This window comes from Heteronotia binoei, chromosome 8, assembly GCF_032191835.1.
Source record: "Heteronotia binoei isolate CCM8104 ecotype False Entrance Well chromosome 8, APGP_CSIRO_Hbin_v1, whole genome shotgun sequence".
NCBI lineage: Eukaryota > Metazoa > Chordata > Lepidosauria > Squamata > Gekkonidae > Heteronotia > Heteronotia binoei.
Genome location: NC_083230.1, coordinates 120,020,888 through 120,036,789, shown reverse-complemented (window position 1 = coordinate 120,036,789; position 15,902 = coordinate 120,020,888). Strand labels below are relative to the sequence as shown.

The 15,902-nt window shown below is 49.5% G+C and overlaps 1 protein-coding gene across 1 annotated transcript; it reads right to left on the bottom strand.

Annotated features, from left to right (window-relative positions):
- Positions 1-468: 468 nt before the first annotated feature.
- On the bottom strand, positions 469-15,575 carry LOC132576639 (endonuclease domain-containing 1 protein-like). The gene is made up of 3 exons (XM_060246005.1): positions 15,518-15,575; positions 8,170-8,469; positions 469-1,038 (listed from the first exon to the last, which is right to left on the bottom strand). Exons 2-3 carry the CDS (start codon positions 8,452-8,454, stop codon positions 496-498), a joined length of 828 nt encoding a protein of 275 aa, XP_060101988.1. The 5' UTR covers positions 8,455-8,469; positions 15,518-15,575; the 3' UTR covers positions 469-495.
- Positions 15,576-15,902: the final 327 nt, after the last annotated feature.

Here is a 15,902-nt window from a genome sequence, read left to right as displayed (position 1 = left end):
AGCTACCATTGGCCATGCTGGAAGTTGGCAACCCTGCCGTATCAGTTTAATGTACTCTCTGGGACGGATCTAGGGTTTCCCAGCTCTGGATTAGGAAATACCTAGAGATTTTTTGAGTGGTACTTCGGGAGGGCAGGGTATGGGGAGAGGAGGGAACTGGATGGAGGGGGCTGGATATAACCCCATAGAGTCCACCACTCCAAGGCAGGGCTTTTTTTCTTTGTAGCAGGGACTGCTTTGCCTATTAGGTCACACCCCGCGATGTAGCCAATCCGCCAAGAGCTCACAGCAGGCCCTGTACAAAGAGCCTTGTAAGCTCTCGAAGGATTGGCTACATCAGTGGGGTGTGGCCTAATACGCAAAGGAGTCCCTGCTACAAAAAAAAAAAGCCCTGCTCCAGGAGAACCGATCTTGGTCGTCTGGAGATCAACTGTAATAGCGGGAGATCTCCGGGTTGTCACCTGTGACCACTTGAGAGATGCAGCCACTGCCTTATTACCGGGGGCAGTCACCGTGAAACAGGGAGATGCTGTCCTCCTGATACAGCTCTGCCAGTTCCTCCTCAAGCTGCCCCAGTGTGAGCTCTTCTACCCTGTCCTTATCGTTGGCGGCGATGATGGCCCATGACCTCAAGTGGTTGTTGTTGACGTAACAGCAGGCCGCGGACCAGAGGTAGCTGGGTTTGTTCACCCTCCCCCCAGCGATATAGTTGTTCCCAGGCACCGCGCCCACTACAGCGAAGGTTTCCCGGCACCCTTGGGTGTTGCTCTGCATCGTCTGCTGCTCGTAGTTGTTCCAGGAGCCGCCGTTGAGCTTGATGTATTGAGGGACGATGTTGGTCAAGGTGAAGGTGGCCTTTTTGGCGTCCAGGTCGGGTTGGTGGCTGTTGGGGTTAAGGTGGCCCCGGTTGTAGCCGGTCAAGTTCTTGTAATCTTGCAGGACGGCCTGGCTGTACCGAAGCTCTGCTTGCGTGGCACGGAATCTTTTCAGGAGGGACCCTTCCGAAGCCATTTCGGGTTGCAATGATAAATCAACCAGCTTTGAAAAAAACATAAGAACATAAGAGAAGCCATGTTGGATCAGGCCAGTGGCCCATCCAGTCCAACACTCTGTGTCACATAAGAACATAAGAGAAGCCATGTTGGATCAGGCCAGTGGCCCATCCAGTCCAACACTCTGTGTCACAAATAAGAACATAAGAGAAGCCATGTTGGATCAGGCCAGTGGCCCATCCAGTCCAACACTCTGTGTCACAAATAAGAACATAAGAGAAGCCATGTTGGATCAGGCCAGTGGCCCATCAAGTCCAACACTCTGTGTCACATAAGAACATAAGAGAAGCCATGTTGGATCAGGCCAATGCCCCATCCAGTACAACACTCTGAGTCACATAAGAACAGAAGAGAAGCCATGTTGGATCAGGCCAGTGGCCCCTCCAGTCCAACACTCTGTGTCACATAAGAACATAAGAGAAGCCATGTTGGATCAGGCCAGTGGCCCCTCCAGTCCAACACTCTGTGTCACATAAGAACATAAGAGAAGCCATGTTGGATCAGGCCAGTGGCCCATCAAGTCTAACACTCTGTATCACATAGTGGTCAAAACTCAGGTGCCATCAGGTGCCAGCACTCCAGAAGCCTTTCCACTGTTGCCTCCCCCAAGCACCAAGAATACAGAGCATCTCTGCCCTAAACATGAGAACATAAGAGAAGCCATGTTGGAGTGGCCCATCCAGTCCAACACTCTTGTGTCACACAGTGGCCAAAGCCCAGGTGCCATCAGGTGGTCCACCAGCAGGGCCATAAGAACATAAGAGAAGCCATGTTGAATGCGGCCAATGGCCCATTCAGTTCAACACTCTGTGTCACTTAAGAACATGAGAGAAGCCATGTTGGATCAGGCCAATGGCCCATCCAGTCCAACACTCTGTGTCACTTAAGAACATGAGAGAAGCCATGTTGGATCAGGCCAATGGCCCATCCAGTCCAACACTCTGCGTCACTTAAGAACATGAGAGAAACCATGTTGGAACAGGCCAAAGGCTCATCCAGTCCAACACTCTGTGTCACTTAAGAACATGAGAGAAGCCATTTTGGATCAGGCCAATGGCCCATCCAGTCCAACACTCTGTGTCACTTAAGAACATGACAGAAGCGATGTTGGATCAGGCCAATGGCCCATCCAGTCCAACACTCTGTGTCACTTAAGAACATGAGAGAAGCGATGTTGGATCAGGCCAATGGCCCATCCAGTCCAACACTCTGTGTCACATAAGAACACAAGAGAAGCCATGCTGGATCAGGCCAAAGGCTCATCCAGTCCAACACTCTGTGTCACTTAAGAACATGAGAGAAGCCATTTTGGATCAGGCCAATGGCCCATCCAGTCCAACACTCTGTGTCACTTAAGAACATGACAGAAGCGATGTTGGATCAGGCCAATGGCCCATCCAGTCCAACACTCTGTGTCACTTAAGAACATGAGAGAAGCGATGTTGGGTCAGGCCAGTGGCCCATCCAGCCCAACACTCTGTGTCACATAAGAACACAAGAGAAGCCATGTTGGATCAGGCCAGTGGCCCATCCAGTCCAACACTCTGTGTCACATAAGAACATGAGAGAAGCCATGCTGGATCAGGCCAATGGCCCATCCAGTCGAACACTCTGTGTCACTTAAGAACATGAGAGAAGCCATGTTTTATCAGGCCAATGGCTCATCCAGTCCAATACTCTGTGTCACACAGTGGCCAAGAAAGCCAAGTGCCATCAAGAGGTCCACCAGTGGGGCTAGAAGCCCTTCCACTGTGCCCCCCCCCCCAAGCACAAGAATACAGAGCATCGCTGCCCCAGACAGAGAGTTCCAACAATAAGCTGTGGCTAATAGCTACTGATGGACCTCTGCTCCATATGCTTATCCATTCCTCTCTTGAAGCTGCCTAGTGGGAGAGTTGCCGAAAGCCAAACTTCAAATGACAACGGAGAGTGAGAGTTTTCCTGCATTCGGCTCTGGCCCTAGATCGTCTGGGGCTCTAGGCAAGGCTAACTTATGGTGCCCCCTCCTGCACTGATAGCATCACCGAGTCACATGAGGGAGCACCCAATTCAGGCCCCTCCAGAAGTCTGGCGCCCTAGGTAATGGCCTAGTCTGCCTAGTGGCAGAGCCAGCTCTGCCTGCGTTCTAATTTCCCTTATAGCACAACAAAAGCTACACAGTGTCAAAGGAGAAAAGCAAAATGGCTATGTATGATCAGGGGCGGGATTCCAGCAGGAGATTCTTTTGCGTATTAGGCCACACCCACCTGATGTAGCCAATCCTCCAAGAGCTTACAAAAAAAGAGTCTTATAAGCTCTTGGTGGATTGGCTACATTAGGGGTGTGTGGCGTAATATGCAAAGGAGCTCCTGCTAGAATTTCACCCCTGTGTCTGATAAATAAAATATCAAACTGTAAAGACCAAGAAACACAATTGTGTGAAACTAGTAAGGATGTAATTATTGATTCATATATAGAAATTCCTTGAAAATTCATAAATAGGAAGATTGGGCAAAGCGAAAATCGACTTCATGAAATCAAATGAAGATATCTCATAAGCACATGTGAACAGAACGCAATGTTAAGCATAAGAACATAAGAGAAGCCACGCTGGATCAGGCCAATGGCCCATCCAGCCCAATACTGTGTCACTCAGTGTCTGAAAAAATAACAGGTGCCATCAGGAGGTCCACCAGTGGGGCCAGGACACTAGAAGCCCTCCCACTGTACTCCCGCAAGCACCAAGAATACAGAGCATCACTGCCCCAGACACAGAGTTTCATCAACATGTGGGGCTAAGAGCCACTGATGGACCTCTGCTCCATATGTTTATCCAATCCCCTCTTGAAGCTGTCTGTGCTTGTAGCCGCCGCCACCTCCTGCGGCAGTGAATTCCACATGTTAATCACCCTTTGGGTGAAGAAGTTCTTCCTTTTATCAGTTCTAACCCGACTGCTCAGCAATTTCATGGAGTGCCCACGAGTTCTTGTATTGTGAGAAAGGGAGAAAAGTACTACTTTCTCTACCTTCTCTAACCTAAGCGTAATCTTGTAAAACTTTACAATGTCACCCCTCAATCGATGCTTACCCAAGCTGAAGAGTCCCAAGCGTTTTAAATTTTCTTCATAGGGAAAGTGGTCCAACTCTTAATCATTTAAACAAGTCCTTATCAGAAAATAATCCTCGTGCACCACTTTGCGTGCTTTTTGGACGTAAGTAGACTTGGTGGTGGGGGGGCAGCATATGTTATTGAGTTATGCTAATGAGCTCCACCACTTATTTTTATACAAAACGACCCCATCCCTTCCCTAATAACCCCTACCATGGAGTTTGCCCTTTTTGTTTGAACATATGAACATATATATGAACATATGAAGCTGCCTTACACTGAACCAGACCCTGGGTCCATCAAAGTCAGTATTGCCTACTCAGACTGGCAGCGGCTCTCCAGGGTCTCAAGCTGAGGTTTTTCACACCTATTTGCCTGGACCCTTTTAGTTGGAGATGCCGGGGATTGAACCTGGGACCTTCTGCTTCCCAAGCAGATGCTCTACCACTGAGCCACCGTCCCTCCCATTTTTACCATTGAAGCACCCTGGGTTGACCCATTCATTGAGCTGTCCACTATGACCCAAGATCTCTTCCGCTGTCAGCCTCATCAAGTTCAGATCCCATTAGCTTAAGAACGTGTGTCACTTAAGAACATGAGAGAAGCCATGCTGCATTCAGGCTGCATCACACACTTACCAACATTGAACATTTGCCACATTGTCACCCGCTCACCAGTTTTCTCCAGGGGAAATGATCCCTATAACCTGGAGACCAGCTGCAATTCTAGGATATTTCCAGCTTCCACCTGGAAGCTGGCAACCAGGCTTTTTTCTGGAAAAAGAGGTGCCGGAACTCTCAAGAGAGAAATGAAGGAGCAACACATGAACTTTTAAACCAGGGCTGGCCAAACTGCAGCTCGGGAGCCACATGTGGCTCTTTTGCACATATTTTCTGGCTCTCGAACCCCCCGCTGCCCATCGGTTTGGTGTAGTGGTGAAGTGGGCGGACTCTTATCTGGGAGAACCGAGTTTGATTCCCCACTCCTCCACTTGCACCTGCTGGAATGGCCTTGGGTCAGCCATAGTTCTCTTATCTGGGAGAACCGGGCTTGATTCCCCACTCCTCCACTTGCACCTGCTGGAATGGCCTTGGGTCAGCCAGAGCTCTCTTATCTGGGAGAACCGGGTTTGATTCCCCACTCCTCCGCTTGCACCTGCTAGAATGGCCTTGGGTCAGCCATAGTTCTCTTATCTGGGAGAACTGGGCTTGATACCCCACTCCTCCACTTGTACCTGCTGGAATGGCCCTGGGTCAGCCAGAGCTCTCTTATCTGGGAGAACCGAGTTTGATTCCCCCCTCCTCCACTTGCACCTGCTGGAATAGTTCTCTTATCTGGGAGAACTGGGCTTGATACCCCACTCCTCCACTTGTACCTGCTGGAATGGCTCTGGGTCAGCCAGAGCTCTCTTCTCTGGGAGAACCGGGTTTGATTCCCCACTCCTCCACTTGCACCTGCTGGAATGGCCCTGGGTCAGCCAGAGCTCTCTTATCTGGGAGAACCGGGTTTGATTCCCCACTCCTCCACTTGCACCTGCTGGAATGGTCTTGGGTCAGCCATAGCTCTCTTATCTTGGAGAACCGGGTTTGATTCCCCCCTCCTCCACTTGCATGTGCTGGAATGGCCTTGGTTCAGCCATAGCTCTCTTATCTGGGAGAATTGGGCTTGATTCCCCACTCCTCCACTTGTACCTGTTGGAATGGCCTTGGGTCAGCCAGCGCTCTCTTATCTGGGAGAGCTCTCTTATCTGGGAGAACCGGGTTTAAGGTTAAGCAATCTTCCGGGTTTAAGGTTAAGCATTTAAGGTTAAGCAATCTTCCTTCCTTCCTTCCTTCCTTCCTTCCTTCCTTCCTTCCTTCCTTCCTTCCTTCCTTCCTTCCTTCCTTCCTTCCTTCCTTCCTTCCTTCCTGTCTTGCAGCTCTCAAACATCTGACATTCATGTCTTGTGGCTCTCCAATATCTGAAATTTATTCGATGTGGCTCTTACATTAAGCAGGTTTGGCCACACATTTTAAATTTTTTAAAAGAATTTTGTTTCCTTGAAGAGGTTCTGGAACTCAGTTTCACTGCGTTCCCCTAAAAAAAAAAAAAAGCCCTGTTGGCAACCCCAACTCTAAGCGGCTTGGGGCAGAGAACATGTACTGTACAAAAGCCTGGTACTTTTTCGCCTTCCTGGGAGGGTAGAGAAAAGTGACCGTTTGCAGCAGTGCTTCCACCCATCTTCTAATGTTGCCAGCTCCAGGTTGAGAAACACCCAGAAAGTTTGGGGGTGGAGACTGAATGATGATGACAGAGATTGGGGGTGGAGTATAATAGAGTCCACCTTCCAAATCAGCCATTTTCTCCAGGGGGAACTGTTAGGATTCACAAGTTGACATAGGGTTGACAATGCCCAGGTGGGGGCAGGGGATCTCCCAGTTTCGAGGGCCTCCCCCACTTCAGGGTCATCAGAAAGTGCGGGGGACGGGGGAAGGGAAATGTCTGCTGGACACTCCATTATTCCCTATGGAGACCAATTCCCATAGAGAATAGAGAATTGATCCATGGGTATCTGGGGCTGTGGGGGAGCTGTTTTTTGAGGTAGAGGCACCAAATTTGCAGCATAGCATCCAATGCCTCTCTCCAAAAGACCCTGCAAGTTTCAAAGTGATTGGACCAAAGGTCCAATTCTGTGAGCCCCCAAAGAAGGTGCCCTATTCTTCATTATTTCCAGTGGAGGGAAAGCATTTAAAAGGTGTGTGGTCCCTTTAAATGTGATGGCCAGAACTCTCTTTGGAGTTAAATCGTGCTTATCACACCCTTGCTCCTGGCTCCACCCCAATGTCTCCTGGCTCTACCCCCAAAGTCCCCAGAAATTTCTTGAATTGGACTTGGCAACCCTAAGTTGACAGCATATCAGGTAATGTGAAGATGAGGTAATGTTGCTCATTGTTTGGTTTGAGGATACTAATTTGCATCTCTGAGCATTCTTTTTCAGTTGTGAGCGAACCGCTTCTCTTCTTCTGTTTTATGCCGTACCATGCAGGACATTAGTTATCACTCTATAAAATAGTTCTCTGGTAAAATTTAACTTGTTGTTTTCCACAGAGTGTGGGGTGAGTTAGTTGCTCCTCTAAGACCAATCAAGTTTGGTGTAGTGATTAAGTATGAGGACTCTTATCTGGGAGAACCGGGTTTGATTCCCCACTCCTCCACTTGCTCCTGCTGGAATGGCCTTGGGTCAGCCAGAGCTCTCTTATCTGGGAGAACCGGGTTGGATTCCCCACTCCTCCACTTGCAGCTGCCGGAATGGCCTTGGGTCAGCCAGAGCTCTCTTATCTGGGAGAACCGGGTTTGATTCCCCACTCCTCCACTTGCAGCTGCCGGAATGGCCTTGGGTCAGCCAGAGCTCTCTTATCTGGGAGAACCGGGTTTGATTCCCCACTCCTCCACTTGCACCTGCTGGAATGGCCTTGGGTCAGCCATAGCTCTGGCAGAGGTTGTCCTTGAAAGGGCAGCTTCTGGGAGAGCTCTCTCAGCCCCACCCACCTCACAGGGTGTCTGTTGTGGGGGAGGAAGGCAAAGGAGATTGTGAGCTGCTCTGAGACTCTTCGGAGTGGAGGGCGGGATATAAATCCAATATCTTCATCTACCTCACAGGGTGTCTGTTGTGGGGCGGGGGGGAAGGTAAAGGAGATTGTGAGCCGCTCAGAGACTCTTCGGAGTGGAGGGCGGGATTTAAATCCAATGTCTTCAAGTTTTATTCAGAACGTAAGCTTTCGTGTGCTCTCTAAGCACACTTCATCAGTCGAGGGGATCAGGTACTGTACAATAGCCTGGTGCTTTTTCGCCTTCCTAGGAGGGCAGAAAAAACAATACCTGTATATTAGATATATATAATTTATATCTAAATAATATGAGAATTTATCTTGATTGTCTGGAGATTGTAATAGCAGGAGACCTCCTGGTACCACCAGGAGGTTGGCAACCCTAGGAAAAGCTAGATATGTCCCAAGGCATCAAGCTTCCTCCCCCCCCCCCCCATCTTACCTGTGGTTCCACCATCCAGTTATTGGGTCTCTTTGCAGTCCCGGGGTTGTAGATGTAGGCCGAGTAGATGGGGATGCGGTTCGCTTGGTCATACAAGGTGGCGTAACGGTACTGGTTTCTGTAACGTTGGCAGATCGGAACCATGTATGCGTGTGTGTGTCCGATTCTCGGAGGGGTTTCCCTGAAGAAAAACTCGGGGCAGGTTTCTTTGAAAGAAGTCACCACCTCTGTGTCCCCAGGCATGGTGAGCCAGCCCACACAGACGAAGAGGAAAACCAGCAACATTGTGGGCCCGGACTGCTAGAGTTTAGACAGAGAGGCAAGAAAGCACAAATTCAACAATATACAGCTTATAGAGGCAGGAGGGCAAGTATTTGTCCTCAGTAGGATTATTTTTGTCTTCCTCTTTAACAAGGACAAAACTAGGTGACCTATTTGCATATGCCACACACCCCTGACATCAACCGAAGGTGTACTCAATTATATCAGTTCAGCATTTACCTTTAAACACTCCTTGAATTATAATTGTCATAATAAAACTTTATTCCTATCATACTTTTTAAATGACTTTCTCCTATGTGGCCACAGTGGCATGAGGAAGATTTCCATCTGTCTGCTTTATATGTTTTGGTTCTTTTCCCATTTTTTTGTGGGGGACAATATTAGAAAGTTTGTCCAGTCTTAGAGTTCAGCAAAATCCTCACAGGGAATTTGAACAATGGAGCCCAGAAGCAAGTATTTGTGGGGGGGAGGGGGAGGAATAAGAGAGAAAGTGTACAATGTAGAGGTTCCAGAGCCCCAAAAGTTTGGGGCAAATGATGCTCTGTATTTTTGGTGCTTGGGAGGGGCAACAGTGTGAGGACTTCTAGTGTCCTCACACTGATGGACCTCCTGATGGCACCTGGGTTTTTTGGTTCCTGTGTGACACAGAGTGTTGGACTGGAGGGGCCACTGGCCTGACCCAACATGGCTTCTCTTATGTTCTTACGTGACACAGAGTGTTGGACTGGATGGGCCATTGGCCTGACCCAACATGGCTTCTCTTATGTTCTTACGTGACACAGAGTGTTGGACTGGATGGGCCACTGGCCTGGTCCAACATGACTTCTCTTATGTTCTTATGTAACTCAGAGTGTTGGACTGAATGGGCCACTGGCCTGATCCAACGTGGCTTCTCTTCTGTTCTTATGAGACACAGAGTGTTGGACTGGATGGGCCACTGGCCTGGTCCAACATGACTTCTCTTATGTTCTTTGTGACACAGAGTGTTGGACTGGATAGGCCATTGGCCTGATCCAACATGGCTTCTCTTATGTGGCACAGAGTGCTGGACTGGATGGGCCACTGGCCTGATCCAACGTGGCTTCTCTTCTGTTCTTATGAGACGCAGAATGTTGGACTGGATGGGCCATTGGCCTGATCCAACATGGCTTCTCTTATGTGACACAGAGTGTTGGACTGTATGGGCCATTGGCCTGAACCAACATGGCTACTCTTATGTTCTTCTGTGACACAGAGTGTTGGACTGGATGGGCCACTGGCCTGATCCAACATGGCTTCTCTTATGTCCTTATGTGACACAGAGTGTTGGACTGGATGGGCCGTTGGCCTGATCCAACATGGCTTCTCTTATATTCTTTCCCTGTGAACTCCTGCCCAAAATGAGACCTGCCACTGTCTACCTGGAGGCTAGCAAGACGGTATCGACAGCTGGGGTAGTGCAGAAGAGGCAGTATTCAGAAAGCCTTTGGTTATTTGGCGGTGGGAAGAATGTCAAAGACAAGGGTAACGAAGCAGTTGTCCTCATACAAAACACGATCTGGTGACATGTTTGAAACTCATTTCTGGAAAGGTCCAGGTTTTGATTGCTTTGGATGTTGACATTCCTGGCAAAGAAAGGTGTCATAAACACCTGGTGGCTTTTCTCTATCTCTCCCCCCCCCCCGATGCTTATATCTTCTCAGGGGTGGTTGAGAGGAAAAGAAGGATACAGTATAATGACCGGCAAACCAGCCAGAAGCTAAGCCTTGATTAATACCAGAAAAGTCACCAGCTGCTTGACCTCTCCTCCATCAGTTTCCTGGGGAGGTTAAACAGTCTCTCTTGTCATTGGCTGGCCTGGGTGTGAAGAGGGAGTGACCATGGCTCAGTCGTAGAGCATCTGCGTGGCATGCAAAGGTCTCAGGGTCAATCCCCGGCATCTCCAGTTTTAAAAAGTCAGGGATTAGGTGATGGGAAAGACATCAGCCTGAGACCTCGGAGAGCTGCTGCCAATCTGAGTAGACCAGGGGTGTCAAACATGCAGCCCGGGGGCCGAATCAGGCCCCCAGAGGGCTCCTATCAGGCCCCCGAGCAACTGGCTGTCATCTGCTTCCTTTTCCCTTTCTCTTGCTTCCTTCTGCATCACAGCTTGCCTTGCCAGGCTTGCTCAATCGCACAGGAGCTGCAGAGCAAAACCTCTGTTTTCTCCACCGGTTTCTCCAAAACCTCTGTTTTCTCCATTCTCCTTGGGGAGGGAGGGGAGAAGGCAGAGCTTGCTTTGCCATGCTTTCTCAATTGCACAGCAGAGCTACTGAGCCAAGCCTCTCTTCCTTCTGTTGGCTGAGGCTCCTTTCCTTTGTGGTCTCCTGGGGAAGGAAGGAAAGAGCCAGAGCTTCCTTTGCCCAGTTCCCTGGATCCCATGGGAGACATACAAAGAATGCACCTTTAAGACCGAGTGCCAATGTTTTAAGCATGTTTTAAGTTTAATTGTGTTTGTCTGCATCCTTTATAAAATAAATCTCTCTGCTACCTAATCTAAAAAAGGAACACACACAGCCCAGCCCAACATGGCTTGGCCCAACAAAGTCTCACTTATGACAGATCCGGCCCTCATAACAAATGAGTTTGACACCCTTGGAGTAGACAATATTGGCCTTGATGGACCAAGAGTCTGATTCAGTGTAAGGCAGCTTCATGTTTCATGTATGGCAGACGCTGTGCAAGAAGACAATATCCAACACTCTCACTGTGGAGGTAGACTGCTTTACTGAGTATCTGCAGAAAATTCAGAGGCCGGGCAAAATGCATAGAATCATAGAGTTGGAAGGGACCTCCAGGGTCATCTAGTCCAACCCCCCTGCACAATGAAGGACACTCAAAAATACCTCCCCCCTCCTCCACACACACAACCACTGGCACCTGCTGCAGGCCCAGAAGATGGCTAACCACGCTCCAGGATCCCTAGCCAAACTGGCCTAGAAAAAGGTTGCTAACAGAGCCCAGACTGGCAATCAGCATTTCCCTGGGCACGTAAGTAAGGCCCACTCGAACTAAGCACTAATGCGACCCTTCCTGCCCTCCTTCTCACAATCTGCTTAAATGCACTGAATCCGCATTGCTGTTAGACGGCTATCTAGCCTCTGTTTCAAAACCTCCAAGGAAGGAGAGCCCACCACCTCCCAAGGAAGCCTGGTTCCACCGAGGAACTCTAACCATCAGGAGGTTCTTCCTAGCATTTAGCCGAAAACTCTTCTGATTTAATTTCAACCCACTGGTTCTGGTCCTACCTTCTAGGGCCACAGAAAACAATTCTGCACCATCTTCTATAGCAGGGGTCCTCAACCCCTGGTCCGTGGACCGGTCCCGGTCCGTGGCCTGTTAGCAACCGGTCTGTGAGTTGTATAATTATTTCATGATATATTACAGTGTAATAATCAGAAGAAGATAACGACACTGGATTTATATCCTGCCCTCCACTCTGAATCTCAGAGTGGCTCACAATCTCCCTTTCCAACAACAGACATTCTGTGAGGTGGGTGGGACTGAGAGAGCTCTCCCAGAAGCTGCCCTTTCAAGGACAGCTCTGCGAGAGCTATGGCAGACCCAAGGCCATTCCAGCAGCTGCAAGTGGAGGAGTGAGGAATCAAACCCAGTTGTCCCAGAAAAGAGAGCTCTGGCTGACCCAAGGCCATTCCAGCAGCTGCAAGTGGAGGAGGGGGGACTCAAACCAGGTTCTCCCAGATAAGAGAGCTTTGGCTGACCCAAGGCCATTCCAGCAGGTGCAAGTGGAGGAGTGGGGAATCAAACCCGGTTCTCCCAGATAAGAGAGCTCTGGCTGACCCAAGGCCATTCCAGCAGCTGCAAGTGGAGGAGTGGGGAATCAAACCCGGTTTTCCCAGATAAGAGCGCTCTGGCTGACCCAAGGCCATTCCAGCAGCTGCAAGTGGAGCAGTGGGGAATCAAACCCAGTTCTCCCAGATAAGAGAGCTTTGGCTGACCCAAGGCCATTCCAGCAGGTGCAAGTGGAGGAGTGGGGAATCAAACCCGGTTTTCCCAGATAAGAGAGCTCTGGCTGACGCAAGGCCATTCCAGCAGCTGCAAGCGGAGGAGTGGAGAATCAAAGCCGGTTCTCCCAGATAAGAGAGCTCTGGCTGAGCCAAGCCCATTCCAGCAGGTACAAGTGGAGGAGGGGGGAATCAAACCCGGTTCTCCCAGATAGGAGTCTGCTCACTTAACCGCCACACCAAAATAAAGTGCACAATCGTATCATCCCAAAACCATCGCTGCCCCCTGCCCCCTGTCCCCGATCCATGGAAAAATTGTCTTCCACAAAACCAGTCCCTGGTGCTATAGGACAGCCCTTCAAGTACTTGAAGATGGTGATCGTTTATTTATTTATTATTTCGATTTTTAGCCAGCCCTTCCCGTAGAACAGGCTCAGGGCGGGTTTACGTCATAAAAACAGTCAACAGTAAAAAACAACAACAATTTAAAATATATAAAATCTAAAATTACAAAGGCTAAGGTGGCAGATTCTGCCTCACAGATGGGACCTGTTGTCCAGGGCCAGCAGATCTTATAGCGCTGGGATGGAATGAGGGGGGGAGGCCGGTAACAAGTGACGCCCACTGCCTCAGCTGAAAGCCTGGTGAAAGAGCTCTGTTTTACGGGCCCTGCGGAATTGAAGCAGATCCCGCAGGGTCCGGATCTCCAGGGAGAGTTCATTCCACCAGGCAGGGGCCAGGACTGAAAATCACCTCTCAGCCACCTCCTCTCCAGGTTCTTCAGTCTCTGAGGGTTAAATTACTGCTGAGATAAGAATTCTCTGATTCTCCCAGTGTGTACTTTGACCATTAAGGAGCAACCATGTGTGTGTGTGTGTGTGTGGGGGGGGGGTGTTTTGATTGGATTAGGGCCAGGTGAGGAAGGGGAGGGTTTATCATGGAACAAGGTAACCTGCATTCCAAGGCCAATTCGGGGACTCTTTAAGAGCGCTCCGTGTATGCGAAGAAATACGGATACCTACATGCAGTCGTCCCACGACAGCCACACTCTCAGTTAACTGAACCTTTCCCTTCTCTCCCCTTAGAGAGAGAAAAAATGTACTGCGCGGATACCCTTGGAACATCACGTTCCAGCAAGCTTCACTCAGGAATGTGTATCCGAGCAGAGGTGTTCTTAGCCATTTGCATGCAAAGTACTCGGGAGGTCTTTGATCACTGGTGCTATGAGAGCTACATTTATTAGAAAGCTGTAGGGCAGGTAGAGCAGCCCCATGGCGCAGCATGGTAAAGCTGCAGTACTGCAGTCCAAGCTCTGCTCAAGACCTGAGTTTGATCCTGGCAGAAGCAGCGATCAGGTAGCCGGCTCATGGTTGACACAGCCTTTCCATCCTTCCGAGGTTGGTAAAAATGAGTCAAATGAGTACCCAGCTTGCTGGGTGTAAAGTGTAGCCAACTGGGGAAAGGAAAGGAAAGGTCGCCTGTGCAAGCACCAGTCGTTTACGACTCTGCTTCACAACGTTTTCACGGCAGACTTTTTACGGGGTGGTTTGCCATTGCCTTCCCCAGTCATCTACACTTCCCCCCCAGCGAGCTGGGGACTCATTTGACCGACCTCGGAAGGATGGAAGGCTGAGTCAACCTTGGGCCGGCTACCTGAATCGAATTCAGGTCGTGAGCAGAGAGTTCAGATCACAGTACTGCAGTACAGCTGCTTTACCACTCTGCGCCACGGGGCCGCTTCCAGCTGACTGGGGAAGGCAATGGCAAAAAAAAAAGGGTAAAGGTAGTCCTCTGTGCAAGCACCAGTCGTTTTCAACTCTGGGGTAACGTTGCTTTCACAACATTTTCACGGCAGACTTTTTACGGGGTGGTTTGCTACTGCCTGGGGAAGGCAATGGCAAACCAGCCTGTAAAAAGACTGCCGTGAAAACATTGTGTTGTGACATTACCCCATGGGTCAGTAACATTGTGATGTGACATCACCCCATCGGTGCTTGCCCAGGGGAGTACCTTTGGGGGGGGGGAGAGCTGGTTGCTTGTGGAGGGCAGCCCATCCCTTTCGGGCAGATAGTTTCAGAGGGGAGCTGTGTTGCCATACAGCAGAACAGCCAGATTCGAGTGTAGCTCTTTCAGACAGAGTCTTTGATTTCAGACTTCAAGGAAACTTTAAATGCATTCTCCAAGTCTCCAGCTGGCTTGGCTTGGAGAAGCGATTTAAAGAGAGAAATGCCTTCTCCAAGTCAGCTTTATCTTCTTCCCCTACAACAGACACTTGTGATTTGGGTGGGGCTGAGAGAGCCCTCACAGCAGCTGCCCTTTCAAGGACAACCTCTGCAAGAGCTATGGCTGCCCCAAGGGCATTCCAGCAGCTGCAAGTGGAGGAGTGGGAAATCAAATCTGGTTCTCCCAGATAAGAGAGCTCTGGCTGACCCAAGGCCATTCCAGCAGCTGCAAGTGGAGAAGTGGGGAATCAAACCCGGTTCTCCCAGATAAGAGAGCTCTGGCTGACCCAAGGCCATCCCAGCAGCTGCAAGTGGAGGAGTGGGGCATCAAACCTGGTTCTCTCAGATAAGAGAGCTCTGGCTGACCCAAGGCCATTCCAGCAGCTGCAAGTGGAGGAGGGGGGAATCAAACCCGGTTCTCCCAGATAAGAGTCCGCACATTTAACCACTACAGCAAACTAGCTCTCAAAATAAGCGAACCAAAATAAACAGAATCACACAGCTAACCCTTCTGAAGTTTCGGTCCTGGAAAGAGATCTGAACAGTTTGCCAGACTTATCAGAAGAAAACACTGTGCTGGATTCCTCGTCTGATGAAGTGTGCTTAAGAGCACACGAAAGCTTACATTCGAAATAAAAATTGGTTGGTCTTAAAGGTGCAACTTGATTCCTGCTTTGTTCAAAAACAATACCCCGTTGACAGAATAACAACAGCCGTCGTGAGTCCTCCAAAACCAATTCCCTTTTTCCTTCCCTGAACCGCCCGCTTTCTAAAAAAAAAAAATCTCGTTTTGCCTCTGATTTTTAGATCCAGACTCTAATGAGTTTGGTTTCGTTTTTTAAGAGAAGGAAACTGTTTTACCTCTTGGAAGGTTTAGGCCAGGTGGGTTGATTTTTGCCTTCAGGGAGAGCACGAAAGTATAACGTTTTTTACTCCGGGCACTGCTTAAATAGCGTCTCAGCAGGGGAGCAGGTTATTGAAGGCAAGGAACTTCCTCTATTGGCTGTTTGAGAGAGGAAAAAAAAGTTCCCCAGTGGGTGGAACTGTGGTCCAAATTAGAATGTGGCTTTTCCACAGGGATATTTCAAGGTGAGAACCCTTTTCCTGTCAAAGACCCTGTTTTGTGGGAGAAACATGTACATTTAACATCTGTACATTACACTTTGGTGGGAAACTGCACAGATGACCTGGTAATCAAATATATCAGGGGTGGCCAATGGTAGCTCTCCAGATGTTTTTTGCCCAC